We start from the raw sequence: 14,602 nt of genomic DNA, 5'->3' as shown, positions 1-14,602 counted from the left end.
GTAAAAGGGAAACAACACACAAAGGTTAGCATAGTGCATCACATTCAGTGAGTGATAGTTAACACCACCTCATGACGAAATCAATGGCAATTGTAAGCAAAGCAGTCAGCGGTAAAAGGTTTTCTGTATCACATCACATTAAAACGAATGCCATAGGGAACTGTTGGATCGTACAGAGACCAAACACTTCACTTAAATCCATCCTACCTGCATCATCTAGCCAGCAACGGCCACATGTACAAGACTGCTCTGTCACTTAGCAACAACGACACTATATCTGAAAATACAGAGGCTGGATCCATTTATAAAACAGAATGTATCTAGAGCCAGAGGGGTTTGTGACATCTATTAATTCGTGCTCAAAGGCAGCGATATCTATAGAGGACAGATGAGCTCTAATTCATCTGCATCATAAAATACCGTGGCTTGACGCACACGACGTCTCCAAGAATTAAACCTTGAAGCACAACATATTCATCAAGTAATTGAGTAAGTTTAACAAGCCCTGTTTGTCACTGATAAGATGAAGATTGCTCAGATGCGATACAGATTCTCCTGTACAATCTGTAATTGCCATTGTATGATTTTCTGTCACTTTCTTCTATCTATATGTCAAAGAAAAGAAGCAAATGGCCATAACTAATTTACAATTATGCATTTTCTCACAAACCAGAGTGACTAGAGATGGAACAAAATAGTTGACCAGTCTAGGGCTGTCACGATTCCTTGATTTAAAAAAAAAACCTTGATTGCATTTTGCCCGTGTAGACCAGCAAAATTCCAGAAGTGGTGCATTCCACAAACCATTATATTAAACATGACATATTAAACATTTAAAATCATCATAAGTGCTATTGTAAATTCACGCTACGATTCAATGAAATAAATATAAGCGATGCAGGTTTAACATATGCGCGCAGGTCACATACATGCCTCTCAGAGCAGCTCTCTTCACAGTAAATGCTGCTCCGCACAAACAGTTATCATTTACATGCGTGTAACATCCTAAACTCCATCTTTGCATATTGTTGTAAGTTTGGGTTTATTATAACATTCATCTGGAAACGCAACACATACCATTTATTTAATCAGATTTGTGAAGTAAATCATTTACAAACCAATGCAAACAAAGGAGAATACATAAAAACCTTTCTTAGTGCTAACTCTAAATTGCAATTTCAAAAAAGTTTAAACCCTCGCTCTGAGTTTACACGTTTTGACGTCCAAAAATAATTGTTAGTGACAGCCCTAGACTAGTCGTCCAATTATTGAGGTCGACCAGTTTATATAACCTAGATTTTCACTTTTGCTATATATTTTAGTGGCTTTATTTAGTGTGCCTGCATGATCCATGTGCACAGTAAACCCTCTCAAATGTTTACATTTGCCATGAATTAAAATTATTTTCATGTTATGGCCAATAAATTAACTGACAAGTTACAGTTTATATAAATATAAAACTAAAAATCAGTTGGTCTATTAATCTGTGATTAATTGAATTATCAGATCATTTCAATTATTTTTTTGTATTACCATCAATTTTAAAATATTACTACTAAAAGTATGGTAGATACCAAAAATTATTTACATGTTATGGCCAATAAATTAACTGATAAATTACAATTTATATCAAACTAAAATGAATCCTTTTAAAAGCAGAATACGTAAGATTTTTTTATTAAAATATCCAATTCCACTAGAACAGTTATATATTTTTCTGACCTGTGTACTTACATTATCCCAAATGTTTAAATGCAGAGAAATAAGCGTTTTTAACTAGTATAATGAACCGTGTCATTGCGTTACATGCCAATGACATTTTACCCCCTTGATTACACCGTTTTATTTTGTAGACAACATGGAAACACTAAAGACATTTTAATATGTTATGCATTTCATTAGACATGTGACTAATGCACAGAGTAGCATTATAACAGAACTTTCCATCCAGTATGATAAAACAGCACTGCTTTTTCCAAAAAACGCATGACCAGAACAAGCGGAAGCGACCAACTGTGACATAATAAAAGCTCCACTGCTTTCAAGCCATGTATCATGCTCGTCCTTCATTAGCAATTGCTCCAGCGTCCTTTTTTTTGCTTCCATGACTTTCAGCCCCACCCTGCTTTATACTACAATGACCTTAATAAGTCTTTAGTACATTAGCTCATCCATTCACATGATTTCTGCCCAAGTCATAACGGATTGTGTCGGCTTTGGGGATAAAGACTACAACTTCCATAATTCCACACTCAAATCACGGTGTCATGTAACTACGCCTTTGTTTTGTTGTTTGTTTTGAATATGCGCCTTCTAGCGGTGAAAACTTACGTACTGTGCCTTTAAATGCTACAAGTGAATTTAGGCATTATAAATTTACAGTGTGAAATGAATGAAATTCACAGATATTCATTTTGAGATTTGCTACAGATTACATTAGTATTCTTTAGTTATTTTTTTATTTTTAAGATTAACGTCAACTTTTGATGACAACATAGGGCTGGGCGATTAATCGAAAAATAATCGAAATCGACATTCAGAACCTATAATCGTTAAAATTTTTCCAGGAAGATTATTTCAATTACTTTCCCTTTAAAAAACACAAGCGCTCCGTTCCGTTATTCCGCCGACATGTCGATGGAGAGCTTAAACAGTATTTATACAGTAAAAAGTATTTACAGGATATACAAGGGTAATTTTATTTAGAGGAGATACTGCTTATTTTCTACTTTTAATATGAAAAACATTGAAAATTATTTATTTTGTTTCCAATAGTGCAAGTTATTTATTTTCACTAATTTAAGAAAAATGTGACTTTTCGTTTTAAGCAATGCTTGCTTTAATTTCAGTTGTTCAACACTGATGTTCAATTAATAATCATAGATAGTAGATAGTGTGTTTCCTTCAATTATTTTAAAATCAAGTAATGCACCCTTCATCCAAAAATCTCTCGCTTGTAATATGTGAGCATATTTACTGTACAAAACTTGTCAGTGAACTATGAGGGCAAAAAAATAAATATTATATAAATATAATTAAATATAATTTTATTAATAAATAAAATAATCGTTCATTAATCGTAATCGGGTTAAAATGTTCAATTAATCGAGATTTTGATTCTAAGCCAAATTGCCCAGCCCTATGACAACAAAGGTAATATATATTAAAAAATATGGGAAAGGTGCAAGCAGAATTAAATATCTAATATTGGCTGTCTGATACAAAACCAATTGATCTAATAAAAATCTAAATAAATGACAGGCATCACATTTATTTTATAGTAAAGCTGAATGTAGACAGGAAATTACTATCATTCAGTCAGGGTCTGGTGCACTCAAAACCAGATCTAATATAAAAGACTTTCTTTACAGCAATTAGCCGACTTGTCATTCAGGCAACCCTCCATTTAGTTGATTAGTTTCTGCATATCCCTTCTAGTGTCCACTGAAGCATCTCTGACCACATTCCACTACAGAATTTGTGACTGTTTCCTGTGTTGCGCTCCACTGATCTGCAGACAGTATCTGTCATTATAAACCAATGGCACTGACACCGATCTCCATATCAGTCAGTTTGCCACGGCTGATTCTCCACAGCGACAGTTTGTAACACTAAATCAGGCAATCTCTGCAAAGAACTCAAAAGCAATGCTAATATGGTGTGCCCAATAAAAACTGTTTTCACAGATGGAGTATGGGCCTACTTGAAAAGTTACTTATCAACCAAACCAATCGTTTTATGATTTATTATTTTATTGTTGGCTAAAGGTACACACACTGATGCCAATGAAGTGTAATAATGAATATTTGAAACGCTGCATGAAGTTTCCATGAGGAAAAACACCTTTTTTTTTCTTAGGAACTAGGTTCAGTCACAGCAAAACAAAACCACAATTCAGAACAAAGTTCATTTTAATTAAGACAGATGGTCATCTCCCTCAAACCCTGCTAAAGATGTGTTCTTGCTTTCTTACCAGTGATTGGTGCCTCCACCTCTAGCATGCACTTTTCCTGCCTTAGGATGTTGGCACCGTCGTTTATAATGCGCAGCGCAACCTCCTCCTCCACACGCCCCTCTTTGGTTAAATGGTTCTTCAGTATCTCGGCATTTGGCTTACCATCCACAAACAGGTCCTTTATTGTCAGCCGCTGGTGAGGGGGCAGTGGCACTGCTGTGGGTACAACAAGAACAAAATATCAGTTGACACTGTGCACAACTTTTACAACATTAACAAGGCAGCTGCAACAATGGAAACAAGCTTCAGTTATAGTGTAGAAGAGGAGATAAAAAGTGGTTCATGCCCACTTGGAGCGATAAAAGATAAAGAATAAAACTTCATTTAATTATTCTAAAAAGTATCTAAATAATTATAAATATCGGACCGATATTAGAGTCAACCGATAACAGCTTCAAATGTAAATATCGACATCGGCCCACTATGAAAAATTAGGCCGATACGTCTTGCCGATAAGAGGAATAACTCACATGTGCTCAAGGCTGTTGGCCTACTTCATAAATAGTTTATTTATAGCAATTTTTTAAGTTTCAATGTACTGTCATTATAAAAGTAGTTCATTATTGTTCATTTAATTCTAACAAATAAGTTCTTGTTAAAAACTAACCAAAATTAATAGCTTATAATTTCCACACAGGAGATACTTGTTGTTTCCAAACAAAAGGAACCACAAACCAGTCTTAAGTATCACAGGTATATTTGTAGCAATAGCCAAAAATACATTGTATGGGTGAATCAAAATGATCAATTTTTGTTTTATGCCAAAATCATAAGGATATTAAGTAAAGATCATGTTCCATGAAGATATTTTGTAAATTTCCTACTGAAAAATATCAAAACGTATTTTTTCTATTAGTAATACGCATTGCTAAGAACTTCATTTGGACAATTTTCTCAGTATTTAGATTTTTTTTGCACCCTCAGATCTCAGATCTTTCAATAGTTGTATCAAATACCAAATGCCGTCCTATCTTACCAAACCATATATCAATGAAAAGCTAATTTATTCATCTTTCAGATTATCTATAAATCTCAATTTTTAAAAAAAATTGACCCTTATGACTGGTTTTGTGGTCCAGGTTCACATATACAGTATCGGCTATCAGCCAAAATAAGTTTAAAAATATCGGCATAACGGATATCGTCAAAAGTCCAATATTGTGCATCCCTACTTGATACGCATATGTAAGACCTCAATCTGAGGTCCCATGAGAAAAATCATAAAGTCTGGTCACTGTGTAGCACTATAAAAAGACAAAAACATAAAAATGGCTATAACTGCGCATCTGTTAGTACGACTGACTTAAAAGTTCATGTGCCGTGTCTGTGTCTGTGTATGAGCATATTCGTGTATCTCGAAAAGGTCACACTTTATATTAGGTGGCCTTAACTATTATGTACTTGCATCAAAAAATAAGTACAATGTACTTAATGTGGTCATATTGCATTGCAAAACACGTTTGCTTCTATTAAGGTGGGATACGGGTAGGTTTAAGGGTGGGTTAGGGTGTAAGGGATGGGTCAACAGTGGTAATTACAGAAATTAATTACAAATGTAATTACATATAGGTTTTTAAAAAAAAAAAAAAGATGATAAGTACAATGTGAAAACATGTATGTACACAATAAGTACATTGTACTAAATTATTAATTTAAATGTAAGTACATAGTAGTGGGACCATCGAAAAACATGGACACCATCAACCAATAAATTGAGCACAAATTAGAAATGACATGTTTGAGAAATTTGAAAAAAAATTGGCCTCTGCGGGGGCAATATCGCATTTTTCAAGCATGTAAACGACTGTATATTGCACAGTGTTTCACATAAGATATCCATATTATATGTGACCCTGGACCACAAAACCAGTCATAAGGTTAAATTTTACAAAACTGAGATGTATACATCATATGAAAGCTCAATAAATAAGTTTTTTATTGATGTATGGTTTGTTAAGATAGGACAATATTTGGCTGAGATACATCTATTTGAAAATCTGGAATCTGAGGGTGCAAATAAATCAAAATACTGAGAAAATCACCTTTAAAGTTGTCCAAATTAAGTACTTAATGCATATTACTAATCAAAAATTACATTTTGATGTGTTTACAGTAGGAATTTTACAAAAAATCTTCATGGAACATGATCTTTACTTAATTTCCTAATGATTTTTGGCATAAAAGAAAAATCAATAATTTTGCCCCATACCATGTATTTTTGGCTATTGCTACAAATATACCCCAGCGACTTAAGACTGGTTTTGTGGTCCAGGGTCACATATAAAAGATCTCATTCTGAACAACTTTGCCTCAACAACCACTGCTGTCAATCATGTTTAATTATTCAAGATTAAAAAAAAAAAAAAAAAACTACTTTCGCGAACTAGTTCTATGGTTTTTGCTTAAGAAAACCACTGCAGTACAATATTCTGTAGGTCTAATAAAAAAAAAGGTGAAATTTACACTTTGGTTAGATATAACAGAGTCATTTAGAAAATGGGCTTGGCCAAATATACTCAAAAGCCTATAAATCCAAAACTAAAACTCAAAGCATCATAAAAGTAGGTTAACAAATGCAACTTGTGAAGCATGGCGAATTTTACAAAAATTGTTTTAATATGCTGACTTGGTGCTCAAACTGTTTGAAAACTGTTGTGGTGCTTGATTTTTATTAAACTACATAAAAATGTTGTTACAGTCACTTTACACATTCATTTTTTTTCCTTTTTCATTAATTCATCACACTTGGATGTTCGTTGCAATACGGAAAACATCTGTCACGACTAACTGCATTTTAAAAACAAAGTTTTACATGTTTTTTAATCCTTAAAAAAAAGTATTTATTTACAAGTAGTAACTTTTTTTACAAGTTAGATAAAGAAGTTAATGATTATATTATTAGCCATTAATGAATTCTAAGTCATAACAAGAAAGTAATAATCAACTAATCGGTTCATCCATAAAACCATTGCACACATTTGTTGACTCTCGCTCCCGAGGATGCATCTTTGAGGAAAAAAAAAACAAAAAAAAAACAAGGTCACAGACGTGTATTTTCAGATCTGCTCTTTATTAGTTTGTGCTACTCTCTGGAGCATCATGACATTTGCTGCTGCTGGGGCTAATAAGAAAAGTTATGGTATCATGAGGATTCTATTGATTCAGCTCTCAGGTTTAACCTTCACAGATGCGAAAGGATCCCGAGATGTCGCGCAATAATCCCTCACCTGCGCTGAACTACGGGGTAATCTAACTCCACCAAATCCCTCAGCGAAAGTGCAGAAGTTGCCATAGAGAAGGCTGCGGCTCAAGACATCTTCAATAATGAGATGGGAATTTTGGATGATTCAAGGTTCCTTAGAAGCTTAAGAGCTTCTAGGTGATGTAAACAGATGTATTTCAAGGTAATAAGCACAGATTTATCAAGAGTATAGCATCCTAATATCTGTCTTTTCTGTCTCCGTACCCACTGAAGAATTCATTATTGAATGAAGTGAGAAGCGTGTCTGAAGTTCTCAAACACCGTGAAGAAAACAGGAAGCCGTGTGAACGGCCAGGGCCCCTGGCACAGTCTTTTCCCTCAAGACTATCACAAAAGCTAGGGTTGACGCGGCTGCTTCCACCACGACTTCATTTGCATGCATCCGCCATAGTGTGTTTTGGCTGCTCAGCCTCCGGCTCTGAATGTCTGCTTGATCGATAGCCAGCGAGCGCCCATATGTTTCAAAGGAAGTCAGAGTTGATCTTAATTTTATGGAAAGTGGGTTTTAAAACTATGGCGCGATTGCTGATGCTGTAACTAAAGACATCTGCGAAGCGTTTCCTAGGGAACGAGCAGCTGTCTGGCGGCACCGAGAGGTGCACCCGAGTCAGAGTTTGACAACACTCCCGTTAATCTGGCGGTTCTATTAAACGTGCCCAGAATGCCAGAGCAAATGATGTCTGAGCCCTCAACCATTAGGGATTCAAATCAAGCCACTGGATCCCACAACCAATCAGCACGAGGAGACTGAAACAGTGAGGCGATGTCTAATTAAAACGCGTCATGGTTTCAAACTTCTTACTCAAACAAAAATTCCCAGCATTCCAAAACATGGCAAACGCCAAAGCTTATGAAATATCTCTTCATGTGGCCAAAGTTCAAACTCTTTGATTTTAATCTCTCTAAAGAGGCCACACCCTAGGCATGTGTCAATATTTACAAAGTACTTCCGTTCAGAACGCCACTATTGACAAATCAGTCAAACTGAAGACATTTTGATCAGGTTTTTGCCTTTTGTCAAATTCATTTCTGAGCAGATGGTGACACCTGAAACAAAACATAGGCTTTCAAAATTTTTAAAGGTGAGGGACCTATTTACCAATATAAAGGCAGCTGTGTTTTCATTTACAAAGACTGACAGAGTGACTGTTAATGTTAGATATACACTACTGCTCAAAAGTTTGGGATCGGTATGATTTTTTTATGTTTTTTTAATAGAAGTCTCTTATGCTCATCAAGGCTGCATTTACTTGAAAAAAACAGCAATACTGCAAAATGTTATTACAATATAAAAGTAATGTTTTTTAATTTTAATATACTTTAAAATAGAATTTATTCCTGTGATGCAAAGCTGAATTTTCATCAGCTGCTACCCCAGTCGTAAGTGTCACATGATCCTTCAGAAATCATTCTAATATGCGGATTTATTATTAGAATTATCAATGTTGGAAACAGTTGTGCTGCCAAATAGAACAGCATTTATTTAAAATATAAATATTTTCTAACAATGTAAATCTATGCTATCAGTTTTTATTAATTTAACACATCCTTGGTGAAAAGTATTAATTTCTTTAAAAAATAAAAATAAAAACGTACTGACCCCAAACTTTTGAACAGTAGTGAATGCTGTTAGAAAACCCTTCGATTTTAAATAAATGCTGTTCATTGATCAAGGAATCCTAAAAAAAATAAAAAAGTATCACAGGGTCCAAAAAAATATTAAGCAGCACAACTGTTTTCAAAATTGATAATTAATTAGCATATTAGAATGATTTTTGAAGGATCATGTGACATTGAAGACTGGAGTAATGATTCTGAAAATGTAAGTTTAATTACAGATATAAATACAATTTTAATGTATATATAAAAAAACATTGATTTACATCATAATAATATTTCACAATATTACATTTGTTCCTGTATTTTTGATCAAATTAACACAGCTTTAATGAGTATAAGAAACTTCTTTAAAAAAAAAAAAACATTAAAAATCTTACCGATCCCAAACTTTTAAGCAGTGCATAAAATCTAAATACTGTTCAAAAGTTCATTTAGTAAAAAACAGTTTTAATGGGAAATATTACAATGTAAAATTATGCTTCTATTGTAATGGCAAAGCTCAATTGCGACTCTGGACCACAAAACCAGTCATAAAGTTAAATTTTTTGAAATTGAGATTTATACATCATTTGAAAGCTGAATAAGCTTTCTGAGATACAACTATTTAAAAATCTGCAATGAAACAAGATATTGAAATTTAAAAAAAAAAAATCATCTTTAAAGTTGATGCTTGTCCAAATGAAGTTCATAGAAATGCATATTACTAACCAAAAACTGCATTTTGATATATTTACAGTAGGAAATTTACAAAATATCTTCATGGAACATCTTTATTTAATATCCTAATGATTTTTGGCTATTGCTACAAATATACCCCTGCTACTTGAGACTGGTTTTGTGGTCCAGGGTCACAATTGTGTGCAGCCATTACTCCAGTCTTCAGTTTAGTGTTGGAATGATCCTTCAGAAATCATTCCAATATTCTGATCTGGTGCTCAACATGTCTTATTATAATTTCATAGCAATCAACTTACTGGTTTGAAATTTCAAATTCATTTAATCTGAATGGACTGTTGCTTTGGATAGAAATATCTGTCAAAGCCATGAATTGTGACTGAAATTATGACTGAAGACTATGGTAAATGACAATCTAACACTTCCGCTTTTGGCATGAAAACATAACCCAAACATTTCAATCATTATGATATCCTCAGGAGTAAACACGATGGCTTCGACAGCTTAAAAAAAGAAAGCTGTGCTATCATGAACACATGCTACAGTACAGCAGAACGTACCAGATTTAGTCAAAAACCATCTCATCCACACTAAATAAAATACTGTATGCAGTAAGGAGATAACACGGGAGAAGGAAGAGAGCTGACGACTCCATCTCACCTGAGTTAAGGATTTGTACAATATGAGCTCATTGTCATAAGGACATAAACGAACATTATCTATACTCTGACTGCTGAGGAGTATAAATAAACCGTAAGCAGCCCCGGGTCCAAAACACGGGCTGGGAATAGTGACGGTAAGCTGGGTACGAGGCAAGCACTAAGAACAGATTAGGCAAAGCCTTTATTAGCCAGGGATTCCAGGTTCAGAGTCTGTTTATTTAGGGACTCCTCCTACTGCAAACAACATCCTGACCCTAAAGTTCAAAAGAGAGGATGGAGGGTTAAGACCGAAGTGAGGAAACGTCAACAAACTTATGCTACAAAAATTCTGTGGGATGCTTTAAACCTTCATTAAAGACAAATACAGTGATTGCACAAATCATTTCAATATCTTTTTCACAGCTGATAAGAGCGTAAAACATACAGACAAAGACACATATGGTGCGAGAAGAGCACGACTCACAGATCCTCAATCTTAGTTTTAACATTTGCATATGGCACAGTTCTGAACCAAACGTTTTGCATTTCAGTGTTACCAAGGACAGGCTCTGCCTACAGGATGACATTTCGTGACATGGACAGTCAGGGCTTTTCCAGCCCTGCATACAGTCGTGGCCAAAAGTTTTGAGAATTACATAAATATTGGAAATTGGAAAAGTTGCTGCTTTAGTTTTTATAATAGCAATTTGCATATACTCCAGAATGTTATGAAGAGTGATCAGATGAATTGCATAGTCCTTCTTTGCCATGAAAATTAACTTAATCCCGAAAAAAACTTTCCACTGCATTTCAATGCTGTCATTAAAGGACCTGCTGAGATCATTTCAGTAATCGTCTTGTTAACTCAGGTGAGAATGTTGATGAGCACAGGGCTGGACTTATGTCAGGCTAATTGGGTTAGAATGGCAGACTTGACATGTTAAAAGGAAATCATTGTTCTTCCATTGTTAACCATGGTGACCTGCAAAGAAACGCGTGCAGCCATCATTGCGTTGCATAAAAATGGCTTCACAGGCAAGGATATTGTGGCTACTAAGATTGCACCTAAATCAACAATTTATAGGATCATCAAGAACTTCAAGGAAAGAGGTTCAATTCTTGTTAAGAAGGCTTCAGGGCGTCCAAGAAAGTCCAGCAAGCGCCAGGATCGTCTCCTAAAGAGGATTCAGCTGCGGGATCGGAGTGCCACCAGTGTAGAGCTTGCTCAGGAATGGCAGCAGGCAGGTGTGAGCACATCTGCACGCACAGTGAGGCCAAGACTTTTGGAAGATGGCCTGGTGTCAAGAAGGGCAGCAAAGAAGCCACTTCTCTCCAAAAAAAAAACATCAGGGACAGATTGATCTTCTGCAAAAAGTATGGCGAATGGACTGCTGAGGACTGGGGCAAAGTCATATTCTCCGATGAAGCCTCTTTCCGATTGTTTGGGGCATCTGGAAAAAGGCTTGTCCGGAGAAGAAAAGGTGAGCGCTACCATCAGTCCTGTGTCATGCCAACAGTAAAGCATCCTGAGACCATTCATGTGTGGGGTTGCTTCTCATCCAAGGGAGTGGGCTCACTCACAATTTTGCCCAAAAACACAGCCATGAATAAAGAATGGTACCAAAACACTAGGGCTGTCGCGGTTAAGGAATTTCCCTTGCGGTAATTTTGAGTGGCTCAGTAGCGCGGTATGCGGTATTACCGCCATATAACTGTGTGTAGGCTGTTACAATGTAAGGTCATATTCAGAAATCAATAAACCGAAACCAAATCGCGTTGATATATGAAGTGAAGTAAACAGTACTTACATAGAAACCTAGCCAGTAAGAAATGCAAATTTTGAAGAAAAATGTCAGACATACTTAGAGGCTTTGCATCTGAAATCTTCGTGTATATAACAGTTAGCGCGCACCCTCGAGTCTGACTGGACAAGAGACTTTCTGTCAGTATTTCACCTGCGTGTTTTAGGCGAGCTGTCAGTGAGTGCAGTTTCATTTTTACGCCACAAGATGGAGGCAAGAGACTATCTTTGAGTAAGTCTAATCCGTTCATTCAACTATACGTTCAAAAACGCTTATTTATTCAAAGAGAGACGTAATGAAACACGATGTTGAAATCATTTTAACTTTAATCGCCACTTTTAAAGGCTCAGCTGACCAGCAGAGCACCGATGTTAAGACAGAGATTTCACTTTCCTTGGACATGACAAGCTAGTTTCACATACATACTCAATCTGAAAGACAGACGCAGGTAATCGCACAAGCTCAGTCGATCTCTCTCTCATTCGCTGTCTGTTTAGGCTTGTTAAGTGCATATCTACTGAGCCTCATAATAAACACATTATGTTATCATTACTAACTTATTACTAATTTAATATTCAGCGCACAGGCATTAAGTGAGAAGGGCAAATCCTTAGGAAAAAAGAAAACAGGCAAATATCGCGGTTGCTGCGGTTGTTGCATTCCTCTGCGGTTATGCACGTCAATAGCGCGGTATTGCGATATTGCGGTTATCGCGACAGCCCTACAAAACACCCTCCAACAGCAACTTCTTCCAACAATCCAACAACAGTTTGGTGAAGAACAATGCATTTTCCAGCACAATGGAGCACCGTGCCATAAGGCAAAAGTGATAACTAAGTGGCTCGGACCAAAACGTTGAAATTTTGGGTCCATGGCCTGGAAACTCCCCAGATCTTAATCCCATTGAGAACTTGTGGTCAATCCTCAAGAGGTGGGTGGACAAACAAAAACCCACTAATTCTGACAAACTCCAAGAAGTGATTATGAAAGAATGGGTTGCTGTCAGTCAGGATCTGGCCCAGAAGTTGATTGAGAGCATGTCCAGTCGAATTGCAGAGGTCCTGAAAAAGAAGGGCCAACACTGCAAATACTGACTCTTTGCATAAATGTCATGTAATTGTCGATAAAAGCCTTTAAAACATACAAAGTGCTTGTAATTATATTTCAGTACATCACAGAAACAACTGAAACAAAGATCTAAAAGCAGTTTAGCAGCAAACTTTGTGAAAACTAATATTTGTGTCATTCTCAAAACTTTTGGCCACGGCTGTACAACTAGACGCTAGGCAGCCTACAAGTGTTCACTCAAAACCTGGAAATTTGAAAGGCAAATTGGTTCCTGCGCTGACCTACTAATGTGCTATTAGCAGCTCGATTTTTTTCTTGCTTCTCAACCCAACAATAAACTTTTCAAACCCATTCGAACCCAGTAAAGAACAAAACTTTTCAGCTTCTGTGACACTATTTTTATGTAATATCTGCGTGAGCAAATGCACACAGAAAGAGTTAGCAAGCACAGACGTCTTATCAAATGTAATTTGGCTAGGTTTACCGGGTTTGACCTTATTGGGTAAACTAGTTACACAGTGAGTCTTATTTAGATCATTGTTATAAAAGCAAAAACTTGTTTTCCTTTACAATATTTTCCAGTAAGCCAGAAATGTATGCAATCACAGATGGATCTAACTGAAAACACTCCCTGAAATCTGTTTTGAATTAAAAAGTGTTCAATGGAGTTTCAGTATAACTAACATGTCATAACCAAAGTTAGACAGATGAAACAAGATTGAATTTTTCACAAAAATGAAAAGCAAATTGTGAGTGACAGGTGTAAAGTCTGTTCAACAGGCTTTAAAGTTATTATCTTCAGTGTTGATTCATTCAGCTGACAAAAAAATGTTTCTGCCAACAACAAAAAAAAAAAATTCCTGGTGACAAACCTCTGGAAAAATGCGTTGTGAAAATAATACAGTACCGCACAGACTATGTCTATTCCTCACTGCCTTGCTTTCACTACAATGAATTTTAAATATTTAATAAATATTTCTATTAAATAAATGACTGAGCTGGTGTTAAAACCTAGAGGAGCCTTGCATCCTGAACCCCATTTTAAAACCACTACTGCATGCTAATTCACATGGTTTTCTTTAGGAAAGTTCTCAAAGCTGATCCAAATAGGTAATGTGAAGCATGTGTGTTTCAATTTACTCCATATTATTTATACCACAAATAATGATAAGCCCCTGCAAGGACGGGCTGACAGGAGCACATTGCTGGTTTTAAAAACCAGGCTTGCTTTATACTCAAGACAAAAAAGATAACCACTGATAAAAATGCAATGATTCTGAGCTCATACACCAGGTGTGTAGCCAGAAATGTTCATATTTTACATGCATGAGCCAGAATCAAGGGTCACTCCCACTTTTACAGTCCAGGCATGGCTGATCTCCAAAACAACAACAGCTTTACCTCAACCCATCTTTAAGCTGTTGTCAATACTAAATGATTTAACGAGCAATTTGATTGATTGATAGTTGAAAATCAATGACCTGCATTTCAAGTCTATATTTGTATTTATAATATAAAA

The 14,602-nt window shown here is 35.8% G+C and overlaps 1 protein-coding gene across 2 annotated transcripts in view; it reads right to left on the bottom strand.

Moving 5' to 3' along the window:
* The window catches only part of ppp3cca (protein phosphatase 3, catalytic subunit, gamma isozyme, a), a 103,921-nt gene that overhangs the window by 88,259 nt on the left and 1,060 nt on the right, over positions 1 to 14,602 (bottom strand). For both annotated transcript variants that reach the window (XM_073840500.1, XM_073840499.1), the window contains exon 2: positions 3,974 to 4,171. In XM_073840500.1, coding sequence (XP_073696601.1) covers positions 3,974 to 4,171 — 198 coding nt within the window. The remainder of the gene's footprint in view (positions 1 to 3,973; positions 4,172 to 14,602) is intronic.

Source organism: Garra rufa, chromosome 5 (genome assembly GCF_049309525.1).
Source record: "Garra rufa chromosome 5, GarRuf1.0, whole genome shotgun sequence".
Lineage (NCBI taxonomy): Eukaryota > Metazoa > Chordata > Actinopteri > Cypriniformes > Cyprinidae > Garra > Garra rufa.
The sequence above is the reverse complement of the archived record's forward strand: the minus strand, read 5'-3'. Positions and strand labels throughout refer to the sequence as shown.